Source organism: Scyliorhinus canicula, chromosome 4 (genome assembly GCF_902713615.1).
Source record: "Scyliorhinus canicula chromosome 4, sScyCan1.1, whole genome shotgun sequence".
Classification (NCBI taxonomy): domain Eukaryota; kingdom Metazoa; phylum Chordata; class Chondrichthyes; order Carcharhiniformes; family Scyliorhinidae; genus Scyliorhinus; species Scyliorhinus canicula.
This window is the reverse complement of record NC_052149.1, coordinates 151,609,652-151,630,457: the sequence shown is the minus strand read 5'-3', so window position 1 is coordinate 151,630,457 and position 20,806 is coordinate 151,609,652. Positions and strand designations below refer to the sequence as shown.

The 20,806-nt window shown below is 45.3% G+C and overlaps 1 protein-coding gene across 4 annotated transcripts in view; it reads right to left on the bottom strand.

Annotated features, from left to right (window-relative positions):
* The window catches only part of LOC119965080 (M-phase inducer phosphatase 1-B-like), a 77,331-nt gene that overhangs the window by 36,759 nt on the left and 19,766 nt on the right, over window positions 1-20,806 (bottom strand). For 3 of the 4 annotated variants that reach the window (XM_038795356.1, XM_038795357.1, XM_038795355.1), the window contains exons 2-4: window positions 19,633-19,838; window positions 12,047-12,129; window positions 4,511-4,559 (exon numbers count right to left, since the gene is read on the bottom strand). In XM_038795356.1, the coding sequence (XP_038651284.1) occupies window positions 4,511-4,559; window positions 12,047-12,129; window positions 19,633-19,817 (317 nt within the window). In that variant the 5' untranslated portion in view covers window positions 19,818-19,838. Of the gene's footprint in view, window positions 1-4,510; window positions 4,560-12,046; window positions 12,130-13,578; window positions 13,657-19,632; window positions 19,839-20,806 lie in introns of those variants that run through there. The other variant, XM_038795358.1, reaches the window with a different exon arrangement.

The following is a 20,806-nucleotide window of genomic DNA, read 5'->3' as shown; positions in this document are numbered from 1 at the left end:
TGCCGGCTCGCCTATGGGTGACCTATGGGGGCCAGGAGCTTCACTTTGGCTCAGCGGAGGAGGCAGTGGACTTCATGAAAACGAATGTACTTGCAAGAGTAGGAGGACCTTGAACTTTGATGGAGGAGAAGTGGAGTGCATGTACTGTGAAAAACTTTGGGTTTTTGGCGTTTGGGTTTCCTTTCATTTTTATGTTTTCTGTTTCTTTTTGGGTTAGGCTGCTTTACAGTCTTTGTTAAGGGTTGAGGGGTGGGTCCTGATGTTCGGACCTTGGGAGGGATTGTTTGTTTGTTTTTACTTCTTACCTTTGTTTTGACTGTTTGCATTAAGAGCAGGGGGAGGGGAATCAGTGGGGAGTAGGATGCTAGGCACCATGGGCAGGGGCTGCTAGGCTAGCTAGTTCACAGAAGCGAAGTAAGGGGTGAGCTGAAGATCTTTGGTTTGTGGTGGGGGGGGGGGGGGGGAGAGGAGAGAGGAGGAGGAGGAGGAGGAGGAAAGAGAGGAGGATATTATACTGTTGACGGGGTGGGGACTTTCAAGGTGGAGGAGGGTTGAGGGCAGGCCAGACGAGGTGCGGGACATGGGCTGAAGACTGGCCTTGGAGAGGCTATGAATGATTGGCAGGGGAGGGGTGCCCCCGACCAGGCTGGTCACATGGAATGTTCGGGGACTGAATGGGGCAGTCTAAAGCGCCGTGTGTTTGCACACTTGAGGCAACTGAAGGCAGACGTGGCCATGTTGCAGGAGACACATTTGAAGGTGGGGGATCAGATTAGGTTAAGGAAGGCATGGGTTGGGCAGGTGTTCCATTCAGGGTTAGACTTTAAAAACGAGGGGGATGGCGATCGTGGTTAATAATCGGGTGGCGTTCAAGGTGAGGAATATAGAAGCGGACCCGGGGCGGGGGGGTAGATATGTTATGGTTAGTGGGAAACTGGAGGGAATGGCCATGGTGTTGGTAGTAAGGAGTTTTCGTTCTACTCCCATGTGCATAAGGTGTACTCCCAGATAGACTTTCGTTATGGACAAGACGCTGCTGGCTGAGGTGGTAGATGCTGACTATTCAGCAATAGTGGTGTCAGACCAAGCCCGGCACTGGGTGGACTTGCAAGTTAGCAAGGGAAAGGCCCAGCGCCCACAATAGAGGTTGGATGTGGGGCTGCTTGCGGTGGTGATGGTGTGAGAGCGGGTGAGAGAGGCCATTCGGGGATACACAAGGATGAACGACACCGGCGAGGTTTCGGCAGGGGTGGTTTCGGACAGACTGAAGGCGGATATCAGGAGAGAATTCATCTCAATTTGGGCCCATAAGGAGAAGGCTGAGCAGGAATTAGACAGGCTGGTAGGTGAAATTTTACATGTGTCAGGAGGTATGGGGAGTATCCGGATGACGGTCTTTTGAAAGAGCGCCAGAGACTGCAGCTAGAATTTGGGCTCCTGTCCACAGGTAAGGCGGTAGGTCAGCTGAGGAGGGCAAGGGAGGCAGTTTATGAATACGGGGAAAAAAAGTTAGCAGGATGCTGGCACACCACTGAGGAAACAGGAGGCACCAAGAGAGACCGGAAAAGTGAGGGATACTGGATCCAGTGGGGGTGAATGATGTGTTTTGGGAGTTTTACAGAAAATTATATAAATCGGTATGGACAGCCGGGGATGAAGCAATTTCTGGGGGGGGGGGGGGGGGGGGGGGGGGGTGGAGTTCCCGAGGATGGATGAATCGATGAGGAGTTGATGGAGGATCTGGGAGCTCCAATTGGGCTTGGGGAGGTTATAAACTTGTTGGGGGTGATGCAATCGGGTAAAGGCCCAGGACCAGACAGATACCTGGTTGAGTTTTATAAAAAGTTTTCAGAGCTGTTGGGGCCGCTTTTGGGAAAGGCTTCTACTGAGTCAAAGGAGCTGGGAGTGCTCTCCCCAACGTTATCGCAGGCATCGATTTCCCTTATTTTGAAACGAGATAAAGATCCGGAGAGCTGTGGGTCGAATAGGCTAATCTCCCTGCTAAATGTGGATGCAAAATTATTGGCAAAGATCTTGGCCACACATTTGTGGATTGGGTCCGGTTGCTATACCAGGCACCGGTGGCAAATGCAAGGACAAACCGGGTGCGATCAGAATATTTTAGCCTGTGTCAGGGGATGAGACAGGGGTGTCCACTCTCCCCACTACTGTTTGCCCTAGCCATAGAGCCTTTGGCAATTAGCACTGAGAGCATTGGACATTTGGCGGGAGATAGTGAGAGGGGGGTGGAACACAAGGTCTATGCAGACGATTTGCGCCTTTACATAATGGACCCGCTGGCGGGGGTGGATTGCAGCAATTATGGGGATATTGGAGGAATTTGGCCGGTTCTCAGGTTACAAACTGAATATGGGCAAGAGTGAGGTTTCTGCGATCCAGGCAAGGGGGCAGGAGAGGAGACCGAGGGAGATGCCGTTCAAGGTGGTGGGAGGGGGTTTTAGATATCTGGGGATTCAAGAGGCAAGGGACTGGGGTCAGCTTCATAAATTAAATTTGGGCAGGTTGATAGAGCAGATGAAAGGGGACTTCCAAAGGTGGGACATGCTCCCGCTGTCCTTGGCGGGGAAGGTACAGACTGCGAAAAGGATAGTCCTCCTGAGATTACTGTTCGTTTTTCAGTGTCTCCCAATTTCAAACCCAAGGCCTTTTTTAGGAAGATGTATGTGTCGATCTCAGGTTTTATATGGGCTGGGAAAGCCCTGCATGTGAAGAAGGTCCTACTTGAACGGGGGGCATGGGGGTTGGCCCTTCCGAATTTAGTTAACTATTACTGGGTGCCTAATATATCGATGGTTAGGAAGTGGGTAGTGGGGGAGGAGTCAGTGTGGGAGCGAGTGGATGCGGCATCACGAGTTTGAAAGCTTTGTTAATGGCACCTCTGCCGTTCTCGCCGGCTCGGTACTCCACAAGCCCAATGGTAGTGGAAGCCCTGAGAGTATGGGGCAATGGAGGCAGCATATGGAGGGGGCGTCGGTGTGGTCACCGATCTGTGATAATCACCAGGGGGGTTGGACGGAAGCTTTAGGAAGTGGCAGCAAGCAGGGATCAAGAGATTTGGAGATCTTTTCATTGAGGAGGATTTCCCCAGAGTTTGGAGCTAGAGGAAGAGTTTGAGTTGCAATGGGAGAAATGGGTTTCGGTACTTACAAGTGCAGGATTTTGTCCGGAGGCAGGTCCTGTGCTTCCCTCACCTCCCACTAAGGGGGCTACAGGATAAAGTAATGTCAAAAACAGGGGTCGGGGAAGGGAGGTTCTCGGAAATATATAAGGAACTGATGGGAGTGCGAAGGGGTTCCAATAGGGGAGGTGAAGAGGAAGTGGGAGGAAGAGTTGGAAGTTGGGTTATGATAGTATTTACAGTGCAGTCTGTACTGGTCCTTGGAAAGAGCACGCTACCCAAGCCCATACCTCTTCCCTAACCCCAAGGCTCTACCCTACCCCATTACCCCACTTAACTTTTTTTGGTTACTAAGGGCAATTTAGCGTAGCCAATCCACCTAACCTGCACATCTTTGGACCGTGGGAGGAAACTGGAGCCCCCGGAGGAAACCCACGCGGCCACTGGGAGAACGTGCAGACTCCGCACAGACAGTGACCCAAGCCAGGAATCGAACCTGGGACCCTGGAGCTGCGAAGCAACTGTGCTAACCACTGTGCTACCATGCTGCCCACAGGTTATGGGAGGAGGCCCCGAGGAGTGTCAATGCATCCTCGTTGTGTGCCAGGCTTAGCCTGATCCAATTCAAAGTTGTCCACAGCGCTCATATGACTGTGGCCTTAATAAGTAGGTTTTTTGAGGAGGTGGAGGACAGGTGTGGGTGGGGGCAGGGGTCCTCCGAATCATGTACATTTTGGGCATGTCATAGGCAGAGGGAATTTTGGATGTCATGTCAAAGGTCCCGAGTGCACAGGTGGCAATATTTGGAGTGTTTAAGATCCAGGAGGCGGGGAAGGGGAAGAGAAAGAGAATTGACCATCAGCAGAGGTGTGGGTGTGTGTGTGTGTGTGTGTGGAAGTAACGAATAAGGGTAGGAAATCAATTGGAGGGAGAACCGTGGGATGGAGTAGGTACATGGACCATGATAGTTGGGGTTTATGCTTCGGGGAGTTGGGTATGTTACTGTGGGGTTTTTGTACGTGTTGGATCTCGGTTCAAAATGTTAAAATTACAAATGCCTCAATAAAATATTTTCCAAAAAAAAAGTGTCTTTGAACAAATTCAAGGTTTTGTGAGCAAGTGGTCAATTTGGAAACTTGGATGCTCCAAATCACTTTTCCATCTTTAGCGTCTCTTGTTATACAAGGGAAAAACAAATGGATTTTCTTTTTGCAAATAAACTGTTTAATTCTAATGGCTGTACAACCAGAATGCTGCTATGTCCATGATCATTTGCGTGTGGATCGAAGTATCCCATCTATGTTGATTCCTATTGTGTATCCTGTTCAAAGTCTCATCTAGTCAGCGGCAATGCTTTTGAACATTACTTACAATTCACCACACTGTGCATCTGTTAGACCAGGTGAGTCAAGGCACAAACCTGAAACAAAGAAAGAGAGTGCCTTGGATATAGTTATTACCTCTTTGCCATCCCCCCTCTCCTCCCCGCCCCCCTCTCCTCCTCCCCCCCCCCCCCCCCCCCCCCCCCCCATTCCCCAACCTCTTATCCCCACTTACAGTTACAGCTGTCCTCAGTTTTCTGACAGCAGTTGCAATTCTGCTAGAATTAGCTAGTCAGAGTCAGACTCTACTGTTCTTCGAATCAGGTTACAGTGAGAACCAGCGCAGGACCAGCTTTGGAGAAGATGAAGGCCAGCACAGCACAAAACTGAAGCATTCATACTCATGACTTTAGGTCAGTGTTGAACATTAGTTCCAGCTCAATACACTGCAGGGACCTATGGAATCATCACTTCATCCCCTCAGCTTAATGAGAACAATGCAGGACATCTTGACAGATGATAGCAGCAGTGATTTAAGCAATTACACTGCTGGATAAACTCTAGTAGGTTTAAAGCAAAATAAAGATATGTAAAAGGACAAAAATCAGAGAATCTCTACAGTGCAGAAGGATGCCATTCTGCCCATTGTATCTGCACCTACCCTCAAAGAGAACCCTACCGAGGCACAGGCCCATAGACCTGCCCTATCCCTGTAATTCCACCTCATCTTTGGGCACTAAGGCGCAATTTAGCATGGCCAATTCCCCGAACCTTCACATCTTTGGACAGTGGGAGGAAATCGGAGCACTGGGAGGAAACACATGCAGACACTGGGAGAACGTGCAAACTCCAGAGTCACCCCAGGCCGGAATTGAACCCAGGTCCCTGGCGCTGTGAGGCAGCAATGCTAACCACTGTGCCACCCCCAAATCCTAAATTGTTGGGAAGCCAATGGAAGCTCAGATCAATCGCAGGTTAGTTGTGTGGTCAGGAAACTTTGCAGATTAGAAGGCAATTGCCTTACAAAGAAAAGTACAGCACAGGAACAGGCCCTTCGGCCCTCCAAGCCTGTGCCAACCATGCTGCCCGTCTAAACTTAAATCTTCTGCACTTCCAGGGTCCGTATCCCTCTATTCCTATCCTATTCATATATTTGTCAAGATGCCCCTCAAACGTCACTATCGTCCCTGCTTCCACCACCTCCTCCGGCAGCGAGTTCCAGGCACCCACTATCCCCTGTGTAAAAAAAACTTGCCTCGTACATCTCCTCTAAACCTTGCCCCTCACACTTTAAACCTATGCACCCTAGTAATTGACCCCTCTACCCTGGGGAAAAAGCCGCTGACTATCCACACTGGTCTATGCCCCTCATAATTTGGTAGACCTCTATCAGGTTGCCCCTCAACCTCTGTCGTTCCAGTGAGAACAAACCAAGTTTATTCAACCTCTCCTCATAGCTAATGCCCTCCATACCAGGCAGCATCCTGGTAGGGGGCTGATTTAGCTCACTGGGCTAAATTGCTGGCTTTTAAAGCAGACCAAGCAGGCCAGCAGCACGGTTCGATTCCTGTATCAGCCTCCCGGACAGGCGCCGGAATGTGGCGACTAGGGGCTTTTCACAGTAACTTCATTGAAGCCTACTCGTGACAATAAGCGATTTTCATTTCATTTTCATCTCTTCTGCACCCTCTCTAAAACCTCCACATCCGTCTGGTAGTGTGGCGACCAGAATTGAACACTATATTCCAAGTGTAGCTGATCTAAGGTTTTTTCCAGCTGCAACGTGACTTGCCAATTTTTATACTCAATGCCCCGGCCAATGAAGACAAGCATGCCGTATGCCTTCTTGACTACCTTCTTCACCCGTGTTGCCCCTTTCAGTGACCTGCACACCTAGATCTCTCTGACTGTCAATACTTTTGAGGGTTCTACCATTCACTGTATATTCCTTACCTGCATTAGACCTTCCAAAATGCATTACCTCACCTTTGTCCTGATTAAACTCCATCTGCCATCTCTCTGCCCAAGTCTTCAAACGATCTAAATCCTGCTGTACCCTCTGACAGTCCTCATCGCTATCCGCAATTCCACCAACCTTTTGTGTCGTCTGCAAACTTACTAATCAGACCAGTTACAGTTTCCTCCAAATCATTTATATATTCTACAAACAGCAAAGGTCCTGCCCTGCGGAACACCACTAGTCACAGCCCTCCAATGAGAAAAGCACCCTTCCATTGCTACTCTGTGCTTTTCATGACCTAGCCAGTTCTGTATCCATCTTGCCAGCTCACCCCTGATCCCATGCGACTTCACCTTATGTACCAGTCTGCCGTGAGGGACCTTGTCAAAGGCCTTACTGAAGTCCATCTAGACAACATCCACTGTCCTACCTGCATCAATCATCTTTGTGATCTCCTCGAAAAACTCTTCTCAAGTCAGTGAGACACAACCTCCCCTTCACAAAACTCGCTTAGTCTCTCGCTAATATGTCCATTTGCTTCCAAATGGGAGTAGATCCTGTCTCGAAGAATTCTCTCCAGTAATTTCCCTACCACTGACACAAGGCTCACCAGCCTGTAGTTCCTTGGATCATCCTTGCTACCCTTCTTAAACAATTACTTCTCAGATTAGAATACAATTGCCTTTTTTAGGCCAGAGTCTAGAAGACTCAACAATTTAAGATTGGTTTGTGCCTCATATGATGTGCAAAAAGGACCCTGTTGTAAATAATTTTTTTTTAAAAGACTAGGAGACCTTCATAAGATCATCTGGCAGGAGTAGGCTGTGCAGCCCCATGGGATGGCACCACTATTCAATAAGATCATGGCCTTAACTCCACATTTCATAACTTGCTCGCCAATCAAAAACCGGTCCAACTCAACTCCATTGCTCTCTAGAGAAGAGGATTCCAAAGATTAACGACCCTTCCTCCACATGTGTCTTAAATAGGAGACACCTTATTTTATTTTAAAACTGTGCCCCCCAAGTTCTAGATTCCCACTTGAAGGGACACATCCTCCCAGCATCCACCTTGGCAAGCCCGCTCAGAATCTTATGTTTCAATAAGATCACCTCTCATCTTCTAAACTCCTTCATCCCAGGAATCAGCTGTGAACCTTCTGTGAACCCATAGAGTTAGCATGCAGGTACATCTAGCAAATAGGATGGCAAATGAAACGTTAGACTTTATTGCAAGATGGATGGAGTGTAAAGTGGAGAATCTTCGAATGGTCAGAAAATGTGGTTGTAGATTGTAAATAGTTGATGCCCCACCATTGATTCCTGGTGACATTCCACAGTTAACCAATCATTTATCCCTACTCTGTGTCCTGTTAGTTAGCCAGACCTTCATGCCAATACATTACCCCGACTTAATGAGTTCTTAGCTTGTCTAGTGATCATTTTTGTGGCATCTTACCAAATGCCTTTTGGACATCCAAATACAATACATCTACTGGTTCCCCTTTCTCCACCTAGCTAGTTACATCGCAAAGAACTCAAATATTTACCTTCCATAAAACCATGTTGATGCTGCTTGATTGTATTTGTACTCTGTGCTGCTACTACTTCTTTAATAATAGATTCCAATATTTTCCTAATGACAGACGGTAAGTTAACTGGCCTAGTTTCCTGCCTTTGGTTTCCCTTCCAGCAGTCATGTTACATTTGATTCTTTCCAATCTGCTGGGAACTTTCCAGAATCTAGGGAATTGTATTTGTAATAATCCACAGGAGGCAGGAGTCCTATCACTGTCAATGCTCTTTCACCAATTCCGTTAATTCTTGGAAAGAATTAGTGTCCGGCGCATCGGGATAAGTTAGACTACGTATAATGGCGAAAGCTGAGGGTCCGCACGCCGACAGCAGGATAACCCATCCCCTTTCGTCCGTAATTATATCATTGGCCCGGAAGAAGTAACACATTCTCTCCACATACTGGGACCAGTCCTCAATAGTCGGGTCGAATGCATCCAACCTCCCAAAAAACGGCATTTTTGAAATAGCAAGGCTTACCCTCAGAGTGCGGCAGCTGGTCTCCGCAAAGTTCTTTGTTTACCTCGTCGCCACTGTAATAATCCACAGTAGGCAGGAGTCCCGTCACCACACCAATATTTATTTCCAATAACTAGATAAAAGAGCAGCTCCAAACAGTGCTGCTAGCAGTCCAGTCAACTTAAGACTGGATCACAAAGCCTACACAGGTGCTTATATGGGCCCCCTCAAAGAGCTATCATTGAGGGAGCTCATACTCCAATTGGTCAACCAATAATGCTAATTAGAGGTCATTACAGTATTAGATTACAACCAATGCATCAATTATCTCTCCAGCCACTTCTTTTCAAGACCCTGCAATGCAGGCCCTCACGACAGAGGATTTGTCAACCTTTATAAACATAGAAAATAGGATGAGGAGTAGGTCATTCAACCCATCAAGCCTGCTCCACTATTCAATGTGATCACGGCTGATCTGCTTTCTCAATGCCATTCCCCTGCTCTCATCATACCCCTCGACAGCTTTAATGTCTAGAAATCTATCTATTTCTTTCTTTCTTAAATACATTGTGATTTGGCCTCCACAAGTTCACCCCCCTTTTGAGTGAAGAGATTTGTCCTCATCTCAGCCCTAAATGGCATACCCCGTATCCTGAGACAGTGATCCCTTGTTCTGGAGACCCCCCCTGGCCAAGGGAAACATCATTCCTGCATCCAGTTTGTCCAGCCTGTCAGAATTTTATACGTTTCAATTAGATCCCCACTTATTTATTTTTTAAAACTTCAGTGAACACAGGCCCAGAAAACCCAATCTCTCCTCGCGTGACAAGCCTGCCATCCCAGGAATTATTCCGGTGAACCTTCACTGCATGGCAAGTATAAGACGACAAAACTGCACACATACTCCAGGTTTGGTCGCATCAAGGCCCTTTAGTTTTCCATTTACTTTTTTTCTGGGATAGCTTGAAATTCTTCCCTCCCTTTTGCCTCGATTTTCTACTATTCATGAGATTTTGTGTCCTCGCTTGAGAGTACAGATATAGAATAGCTTTCAAAGTCTGCCATTTTCTTGATTCCTATTCCCATTTTTAATTTCCCAGCCCTTTTCTCCCAAGGCTCAATCATTTGGCTACTTCTCCCTTATATACTATCGAAGCTTTTGCTGTCCGTTTTCATATTTCCTGTTAGTTTGTTCCCATACTTCATGTTTTCTTCTTTAATTATTTTTAGTCAATCTTTGCTGCTTTCAAAAAAAATTCTCAATCTTCAGGCCTACCACTAAACTTCACAGCATTGTACGCCTTTTCTTTCAATGATACCATCCTTAACTTCCTTAGTCATCCATGGATGATGCCCTCTTCTCAGAGTCTCTCTTTCTCAATGGAATATATTTTTGTTAAGAATTATGAAATATCTTAAACATCTGGTACTGTTTCTCCACCTTTTAATATATTTACCATTCCATTTTAGCAAACTGCATTTATGCCCTTTTAATTAAAGACACTAGTTTCACACTCACATTTTTCACCTTCAAACTGAATCTGAAGTATTATCATGTTATGATTGCTCTTACCTAAAAGGACCACTTACCATGAAGTAGTTAATTAACCCATTCACATATTACCAGGTCTGATAAAACTTGCTCTCTGGTTGGTTCCAGAACATATTGTTCAAAAAAATGTCCTGAATACGCTCTACAATCATCTTCCAAGATACCTTTGCCAATTTGATTAGTTCACTCATTAAAATAAAATTGCCGACTATTATTGCAGTACTTTTCTTATGGGCCCCCATTATTTCATGATTTATAATCTGTTCTACAGTATAGCATTGTTAGGAGCCCTATAATTGACTCCCACCATCATTTGCTATTTATTGCTAACCAAATTAATTCTGCATCTTGATCTTACAAGCCAAAATCAATTTTCATGACTTTCTTGATCTCATCCTTTATTAACAGAGCAACCCCACCTTTTTCTTTCTTTTCAGTCCTTCCAAAAATGTCAACTATCCTTGATTAGATGCTGGTTTAGCACAGTGGGCTAAACAGCTGACATGAAATGCAGAACAAGGCCAGCAGCGTGGGTTCAATTCCCGTACCGGCCTCCCCGAAGAGGTGCCGGACTGTGGCGACTCGGGGCTTTTCACAGTAACTTCATTGGTTACTTGCGACAATACGCGATTATCATCATTATTAATATTCAGCACCCAGCCTTGGTTACTTTGCAACCATATCTTTGCAATGGTTATCATATATTAATTTATTTCTATTTGTGCTATTAATTCATTCATCTGGTTGCGATGCTACATGCATTCAGATATGGAGCTTCCAATTTTGTAATTTTTTAACAATTTTTACTCTGAACTTTTGTTGGTACGCTCTTAGGTTTTTACACTCAGTCCTTCAGTGTCTGGTTATGTTTGCCCGTTTTGCTACCCTGCACTATTTCCTTGTCCTTTCTCTTTAACATTCCAAATGTCCCCTCATGTGAACCCCCAATTATTTAGTTCAAAGCCCTCTCTACAGCCCTGGTTGACAATTTCCCAGGACACCAGTCCCAGTGCGGTTCAGGTGAAGACTGTCCCACTGTCCAGCTCCCACTTTCCCCACTACTGTTGCCAGTGCCCCATGAATCATAACCCATTTCTCCCACACCAATCTACGAGTCACATATTCCCTCAGATTCTATTTATCCAATACAAATATACATGTGGCACAGTTGTAATCCAGAAATTACCAGCTTTGTGGATCGGATTTTTAATTTAACCCCTAGCTGTTCATATTCCCCAAGCAGAACCTCATTCTTGGTCCTACCCATGTAATTGGTACCCACGTGTGCCGCAACCAACTGGATCCTTCCTTTTCCAATCCAAGTTCCTCTCCAACCCCGAGATGGCCTTAATACTGGCACCTGGGGCAGGCACCACAGTCTTCAGGATAAACCTTTGCAGCCGCAAAAAAAAAAGTATTTATCTCCCTAACAACTACATTCTTTTTTACTTCTCCCATTTGAATGCCCCCCTGCACCATGGTACTGTGTACTGTTTGTTCATTTTCCCTACAGTCTCTGCTCTTGCCCACACAAGCTAATCGAGTGAGGTGCAATATACTATGCTGACTCGGGGCTGAGGAAAGCTTGCCGTAGTGTGAAAATAGCCCTTCAGCCCTAAAACAGCAAAGCAATGACATTGGATTTATTTCTGAAAAACAATAAGTTAGCATTCTACTCATTGTAGTTGGATAAATAGGTATCGCGCCGCAAAATTAAATGTCAACATAAATAAATCTTTAAGTTGTTATCATTGAGAATTAAGACAGAGGTGAAAGCCGTTTTTTCTTTTCTGTAAAGTCTTAAAACCTCAACTTGCACTGTGCATCACCCAATCCTCTTCTGAAAATTCGGGCACAGAAAGAAGCTCAAAAGGTATATTCTGATGAAAGCGCATTTGTTCTTAAACTCAGATTCTCTCTCCACAGATTCTGCCTGGGTGTTCTCTGTTATTGTTCCGAAGAGATAATTATAGCCCCAGGAACATGTGCTTTGGAATTTTGCATGAGGAACAATAAAAGTTGAAGAAAAATAGTACTGACCCCTGCTTATAAACTCTGGGGATGCAGACGGTTCCACTCCATTACTCAGATTTGACATGTCCAGGCAACGTCTTGGAGTCTCGCTGAAAGAGAACAAATGCCATTTAGCTATAATTCATACAATAACTTTGCTGTTATGTTTTTGACCATCACCGTCAATTTTTAATTCTCGCTCATAAATGATGACTGAGCATCTCATCATTGGAAGCTTTTGGCTATGGGCAATTGAACCACAAAACAGGGAACAAAACCAATGCCATTTTGCTGTAGCATATTCTAAACATTAGTGTTAATGTAAGCCTACTTGTGATGCTAAAAGATTATTATAAATTGCTGCACCAAAGTTCAACTTTTTCCAAACAGATCTTCCCTCATTCACAAAAACTACTTACTTCTTGCCAATTTACTGCCGAGTGAGAAATGTCTTTAAACCACACCGTCACGATCTTGAATCCCTTCGACTCAAGTGGAAACACAATTCTTTTCAACACTGGATACTTCTGCCCACTCCCCAAAACCAGTGTTTCACACCTGGAACATCAATTCCAGATTGTCATACTACCCGTAAATTTCACTCATCTGTTCACAATTTTTCCTTTTTTCAAAAAAAAAAAAAATGCAGCGTCTGGAGGACTTTGACTTCAGCCAGAGGGGAAGTTAATCAATCTTTAATTTTCTCGGCCAGTTCAAAACAACCTCCGATTTTTAAGTTTATCTATTGCTGAGCTTTCGGTAAAAAGCCTGTATATAAATTTTCTAACCTTGGTTGCTAGAATCCTTGTGTAAAATTATTCACCCTGATAAAAACACCTGTAATAATATCTCTTGTTCCAAAGCTTTTCTTTCTTTCTTTCACTTGAAAGCTGCCATCATTACCGGTTGCATTTCTCTAATACAAGCAGGCCACACAAATGCTTGCAACCTCTTTTCCAAACAGCTTCTGCATATTCTCCTCAGCCTTCCACTTGAAACATATTCCTCTTTTAAAATTTCTCCCAGTCACCTCAGGCACTAAAGTGTGCCAGGCACCAAACCACAACAAATGCCCACATTTCAAAAAAGGATTCCCCAAAACAGAAGCTAATCCTGAACTAGGCCAAAAGTAATATTACTCAGAAGGTGCCCAACTAAGATGGGCTCACTTGGAATTTGATGCTAATTGAATCTTCCATTTTCTCACCTCGTGACAGGTGAGGTGATGGCCCTCAGTCATGTACAATTTGGTGTTACAAAAAAAAACTTCTCTAACCGACAGGGCTCCCACCAGGAATGTAATAACATTTATTTTGTCAGTTTTTGTTCATTAAAGCAATCCCAGAGGACCTAACAGCTGGGCAATTTTGAAGCACACTTCATAATGTCCTTGTCTTCAGGAAATTCAATTACACGGGTTTAATTAAATAATCCAATCTTCAGTGTTATTTATTTATCTCAAAACACAATCCTTCTGCCAGTCAACTACACTAAGCTCCCTTTCTCTTTTCTTCAATACCATCCTTATGGTTTTAAAAATCAGTGCATTAACTGCTGACCTTGAACCAGTATCTATCCTTCAGTGGGAGATGCTCCAATTCAGTTATCAAACCACTTCGGTATGAAGCTGCTGTGACGGCTGTCTAACAATCAATCAAAATGTATAACCTGTGCAACAAAAATGCAAGTTACATTTAGCTAGCATCTTGCACTTGACCCAAGTCCCCAGAACTCCTTACAGGAAGAGCACTTGGCATCAGACAGGAAGAGAGAGGGAAGGGCAGCACGGTGGCGCAGTGGTTAACACTGCTGCCTCAAAGCCGAGGATCCGGGTACAAACCCGGGCTTCTGTCTGTGTGGAGTTTGCACATACTCCCAGTGTCTGCGTCGGTTTCGTCCCCCACAACCCAAAGATGCGCTGGTTGCGCCTTAATTGGAAAAAAAAACACATAATTGGGTACTCTAAATGTATTTATTTTTTTAAAAAGGAAGTGAGGGGGCAGTTACAGCAAGTGAGCTGCAGCTCAATTCATGAAGGAACTTTTGAGGAGGCTTCCGAAGACAAGTAGAGCAAGACCAAAAGTTGTAGATGATTACAATCCGCGCTTTAGGAAGAGATTTCCAGAATCGAGGATTTGGTACTGAAACTTTGGTTACTGGTAACAGGGGGAGTTTGTACATTCTCCCCATGTCTGCATGGGTTCCTCCCACAGTCCAAAGATGTAGGTGGATTGTCCATGATAAATTGCCCCTCAAGTTTCCAGTGCTGTGCAGGTTAGGTTATGGGGTTGCAAGAATGTTGCGCGTGGAATGCTCATTTGAAAGGTCAGTGAAGACTCGATGGGTTGAATGGCCTCCTTCTGCACTGTAGGGGTTCTATGTTCAGAACCGTCACCTCAATCACCATACAGCTGATTGAAATCAAAATAGCAAAGGTCAAGCTAGGGCACAGGATGGGAAAAGATTAAAGAGGGGAAATGTCACTGTAGCCGCATGGAGCTCTGAAAATAAGGTATTTGAACAGCTTAATAAGGATCATTACACATTCCTGTCTCCACATCAATCATGGTCTTCCATATCACCTTTCCCCAGCTGGGCCCTGCAAGGGGAAAATCAGCGATCCACAGAAAGCACCATTCCCACTTTAATGTTACATTAAACATTTCTCAGATTTCAACAACCCCAGCAGATCGGGAACTTTGGCCTGGTGCTGCGAAGTTACACAAAGCATCCACCATCATTCAGTTTAAATACTGGGACCGGCAGAGCGGTGACGACTGAAAGAGCGGGGGTGACAGAGCGATGACCATTTAAATAATGGGAGTAGGATTGCAGAGCAGCAACCGGGATAGCAGAGCGGTGGAAAGAGGGGATTAACTGAGAAACAGTACAAATAAGTGAAAGTCAGGGTCATTATAATAAAATTAAGTAAGTAAACAAAGTAGGGTATTGGAAATGAAGTTATTGCAAGGGAAGCAAGTAAATAGTGTTCTTATAGATATTCATTTTCTGTTAATAAAGGTGTAAACAAGGGGCTTAAGAGTAGTCATGGCAGGTGATCACGCACCTGAGCTATGTTCCTCCTATACGGCAAATCAGAGAAGTTTCAGTTGTCCCTGATGACCACATGTGCCAGAAGTGTCCATCACTGCAGCTACTGGCTAACCGCATCTTGGCGCTGGAGCAGAGGGTGGATTCGCTGTGGAGCATCCACGATACTGAACAAGTCGTGGTTAGCACATTCAGTGAGGTGGTCACACCTCAGGCGGCATGGTAGCATAGTGGTTAGCACAGTTGATTCACAGCTCCAGGGTCCCAGTTTGATTCCTGGCTTGGGTCACTGTCTGTGCCGAGTCTGCTCTTCTCAGTGTTTGCGTGGGTTTCCTCCGGGTTCTCGGGTTTCCTCCCACAGTCCAAAGCTGTGCGGGTTAGGTGGATTGGCCAAACTAAATTGCTCCTTAATGTCCAAAAAGGTTAAGTGGGGTTACTGGGATAGGGTGGAGGTGTGGGCTTGGGTAGGGTGCTCTTTCCAAGGGCCGGTGCGGACTCGATGGGCTGAATGGCCTCCTTCAGCACTGTAGATTCTATTATACTATTTTGGATACTGTTGAGGGAGCTGACTGTGCAGGGGAACGCAGTGACAACCAACTTCAGGACATCATGGGTGAATGTGCTGCACAAGAGGGGAGGAGGAAGAACGGCAGGGCTGTAGTGATAGGGGATTCAATTGTAAGGGGAACAGACAGGTGTTTCTGTGGCTGCAAAAGAGACTCCAGGATGGTATGTTGCCTCCCTGGTACCAGGGTCAAGAATGTCACTGAATGGTTGCAGGGCATACTGAGGGGGAAGGCAAACAGACAGATATTGTGGTACACACTGGGGCCAATGATAGAGGCAGAAAAAGGGATGAGGTCCTGAAGATAGAATTTAGGGAGCCACGAAATAGATTGAAAAACAAGACCCAGAAGGTAGTAATCTCTGGATTCCTTCCGGTGCCATGTGATAGTGAGTATAGAAATAGCAGGTTAGACCAGATGAATGCGTGGCTGGAGAGATGGCGCAGGAGGGAGGGCTTTAGATTTCTGAGACATTAGGACTATTTCTGGGGATTGTGGGACCTGAGCAAGGCAGATGGTTTACTTCAGAACCCAAAATGGGACCAGTGTCTTTGCAGGGAAGTTTGCTAGTACTGTTAGGGAGGGTGATCCTGTGAGAAAGTTCAGCAGGGATAGATGCATGGCCAAAATTAGAAGAGACATCTAGTGAGTCAGGAAGGTATAGAATGTCCAGCTACGTTAAGTCACAAGGGAGTTTGACAAGATTGGATGGTATGTATGTTAATGCAAGGTGTCTGCCAAAAAAGACAGCTGAATTGAGGGCACAAATTAAAACATTGGCATAAGGGGCAGCACGATGGCGGAGTGGTTAGCATTGCTGCCTTACGGCGCTGAGGTCCCAGGTTGGATCCCGGCTCTGGGTCACTGTCGGTGTGGAGTTTGCACATTCTCCCAGTGTTTGCGTGGGTTTTGCCTCCAGAACTCAAAGATGTACTGGGTAGGTGGGTTGGACACGCTAAATTGCCCCCTAATTGGAAAAAAAATGAATTGGGTACTCTAAATTTATTTTATTTTATTTTTTTAAAAACGTGGGCATATGATGTCATCATTGCTGTCATTGAGACATGGTTGAGAGAGGGGCAGGATTGGTAGCTCAATGTTCCAGGATACAGGATCTTCAGACAAGATAGGCAAGGAGGTAAAAGAGGAGAGTGTGTGGCAATTTTGATCAGGGAATCAATTACAGCAGTAAGGAGGGATGACATCTTCGAAGGCTCTTCAACCTTGTGCCTGTGGGGAGGGGGAGTGCTCCACAGGCCCCCTAACAGTCCGAGAGAAATAGAAGAGCAACTATGTAATCAAATTTCAGAGAAGTGTGGCCATCTAAAATGGCCACCCACAAAGAATGATGGAAATTGTGGTCAGGTTTGGGACACAGACAAATTGCAGCATGTATCTTTGCAAACTGCAGCCCAGAAGTATGCTAGGAATTCACACCTGCAAATGGACCCGTGATACCCTCAATCACGACACAGGAGAGAAGATAGATGATTCAAGGGCTTTAATCATCTGAGAACTGTACAGCAGCCGAGAAATGTGCTCATCACATGTTGCCTGAGTGAGCCTTATCTTCTATACCGTTTCCTGGAGGGTTCCAAGACCGGTCTTAAAGGGCCAATGCATTAAAGGTAAGATACCATTATATCAGCTACTGATAACATTCATCACAGGACCATTCAGGATGATTAAAGTAACAATGGGACCATTAGGTCCATCGCATCATCTTCCAGACTAGGCGGCACTGAACTCCTGCTCGAAGCCCTCCCAGGATTGGCCATTGAGTGCCCACCCCTGATTGGATGTGACCAGATGGTGGAGCCCTGCGGAATCGATTGACAGCGACCCAGAAACTGCCCACAAAAGGGACGGGGAAAATTCAAGCCAGCTAAAAGACAATGAAGCCATGATTTATGTCTCTTTTGGGAGTAGCCTCTGCCCCACCAATTGTAGCACATCGATCAGCCAAGTTCAAGGAATCACGATCATTACCAGAAGGACGAGCCGCAGACCAGGCGCACCTGACAACTTCCAGCTGCCACATGTGGGGAACCAGATAAAGGCCTTATCTAACCTGCACAGAGCCAGTCACTTGAAAGTTAAGTAAAGGTCATTTAACCTGTTAGGTATAGTTTAATGTGTAGGAGCGTGTAGATTATTACGTATAGAACCAAGCCTATGTTTAATAATAGACAATAATATACTAGTTGTGTGGTCATTGTCCAATACATGGAACATAGAACATACAGTGCAGAAGGAGACCATTCGGACCATCGAGTCTGCACTGACCCACTTACCCCCTCACTTTCACCCTATCCCCGGAACCCAATAACCCCTCCTAACCTTTTTTACACTAAGGGGCAATTTATCATGGTATCATCCACCTAACCTGAACATCTTTGGACTGTGGGAGGAAACCAGATCACCCGGAGGAAACCCACGCAGACACGGGGAGAAAGTGCAGAGTGTGACTCAGCGGGGAATCGAACCTAGGCGCTGTGAAGCCACAGTGCTATCCACTTGTGCTACCGTGCTGCCCAAACATACTCGCGTCTTGTGGTTATTATTAATAAAGATAAAGAGCAACAGAAGTAACAGGGTAGTGATAGTGGGGAATTTCAACATTAACTGGGGTAGCCATAGCATAAACGGTTTGCAGGGAATGGAATTCTTAAAAATGCATCTAAGAGAACTTTTCAAGTCAGTATGTAGAAGATCCTACAAGAGAGGGGTCTGGACTTAAGTAACAAAGCCGGGCAAGTGGTTGAAGTATCAGTGGGGGAGCATTTTGCAGACAGCGATCATAACTCTATTAGATTCAAGATTGTAATGGAAAAGGACAAGGATGGGCCTGAGATCAAAGTTCGAAACTGAGGCAAGGCCTATTTGAATAAAATCAGATATGATTTGGCCAGATCTGCGACAGAACAGTGGGACACATTCAAGAAAGAAATAGGGAGTGTACAGGACCAACATGTTCCAATCAAGAAAAAGGGTGCGGTCAACCAATCCAGTTTACCCTGGATATTGAGGGGTTTACAGAATTGGGTGAGGAGAAAATGGCAGGCTTACAGCAGATATCAAGGGCTCAAAACAGCAGAAGCCCGAGAGGCATATAGAGTGTGCAAAAGGAAATTAGGGGACATGAAAGATACTGGCAGGTAAAATAAAAGGAAAATCCCAAGTTGTTTTATAAGTACATTTAGGGTAAAAGGATGACTCAGGAATGAGTAGGGCCGATTAAGGACCACAGTGGTCATTTGTGCGTGGAGCCAGAGGATGTAGGTAGGTTTTGAAATGAACATTTTGTGTCCTAGGCTGTTGAATGAGTCAAGGGAGGAAATAGTTGGGGTTCGCAATAATTTTCAAATCCTCTCGAGCCACAGGAGAGGTGCCAGAGGACTGGAGGATGTCAATGCGGTACCATTATTCAAGAAGGGAGGAAGGGATAAACCAGGAAACTACAGGCCTGCCATCACAAGTGCACATCTAAATACTTCTTAAAGGTTAGGAGGGTCAACGGGAGCCAGAAGCTAACAGCACCCTTTCAGGCAATGATGCTGAGAGTCTGGAACTCACTTCCTGAATAGGTGGTGGAGGCAGGGACCCTCATAACATTTAAGAAGTATTTAGATGTGTATTTGTGATGCCAGGTCATACAAGACTATGGGCCAAGTGCTGGAAAATGGGCTTAGAATAGTTTGACTGGAACAGACACGATGGACCAAAGGGCCTTTTCTGTGCGGTAGACCTCTATGGTTATTCCATTTATATCCTAGACCTGCCAAAAAATCCAATTCAACTGGCAGAGTGTACTGCAGATTCTAAGAGATATCATCCAGCTCCCCATCTCTTTCTCCCCCCCCCCCCCCCCCCCTCCTCCCGGACTTCTCACATATACCAAAGTGGAACAAAACAATCAATGTGTTCCCTCACAACTCCATCTTTGTGCGTTGGCATGTCAGAAGAGAAAGTAGATCCCTCACACCACTTGCTTACCCATCGCAAGAGCTCAAAGCACTCATGTTGAGCGCACAGTTAGGCGAGGTTATGGGCTCAGGAGAGAAGGACATGGAAGAGTTGGTGTCCTGGATCACAGACAATAACTTCTTGGAACATAGTCGGAAACTTGGACAGAAGTCAGGACTGAGAGCCATGGAAATATCTTCACATTCTTCCATCATTGCAGTACAGATTCCAATAACCTGGGGGAGGAAAAAGAAAAAAGGTGGTGAGGCAAAGTTTCATTGATCTCAGTGATACAATTCATTCACGGGTGCTGGGGAAACATAGCATCAATAGGTTTCTACCAGAGAAAGAAATGATCGCTTGGAAAATAAAATGTCAAACTTGGAATATTGTTGAAAAGAGAGACATGCTGCCAAAACATTTAACCTTGCACTCATTAGGACAAAAGAGTGCCAAATTTCAGACGATGACAACAATTTGTACCATAGGAGAAAGGGTGCTAATTTATTGGCAAGCACTCCTTTCCTCCTGTGTTATAAATTGTTGTGATTGAACAAATTGTTTTGATTGCCAAATTGCAAACACTCAAGTTTGATCTGATGAGTGCAAGATGAAAAGGTTCTGAAACACATCTCTCTGTTCAGCAAGATTTGTTCCATGCCACCAAAAAAATGTAAAAAGATGAGGTTTTATGAAGCCCGCTCCTCTAAGAGATGGATTCACCCAAAGTTTCCTGGGATGTGACTGTTGACATGTATCACCCTTTAAAGAGATTATTCTGTAAAACATGCAAGCCGCATACAATAATGTTCAGTCCTGCAAAGCGGTTAATCAATGTGGCTAACTGAAAATAGTAGTAACTGGGGATGAAGTTGGGGGTTCGAGGTGCAGTTCCAGACTCTGTCCCTGGAGCATTCCAAATTACAACATCAGAAAGGGAGATGTCCATCTTCACCCACAGTCATCGCATGATGAGCTACTTCAACCAAGTCAGAATAGTTGATCATTCTGGACAACTTGCTAACCTTCCCTGTGTTAGCTTCTGGCTGCTGAGAGTTCTGCTCCTTTCCCAAAACACCTTCATTTTCCGTTAACGCACTCTATGCAGAACTCCCATCACTACACACCAGAAGTGCCACCTGCAACCACTTTACATATCAGTGTCAATTATTGCATACAAACATCAATTTGACATGTAATTGGA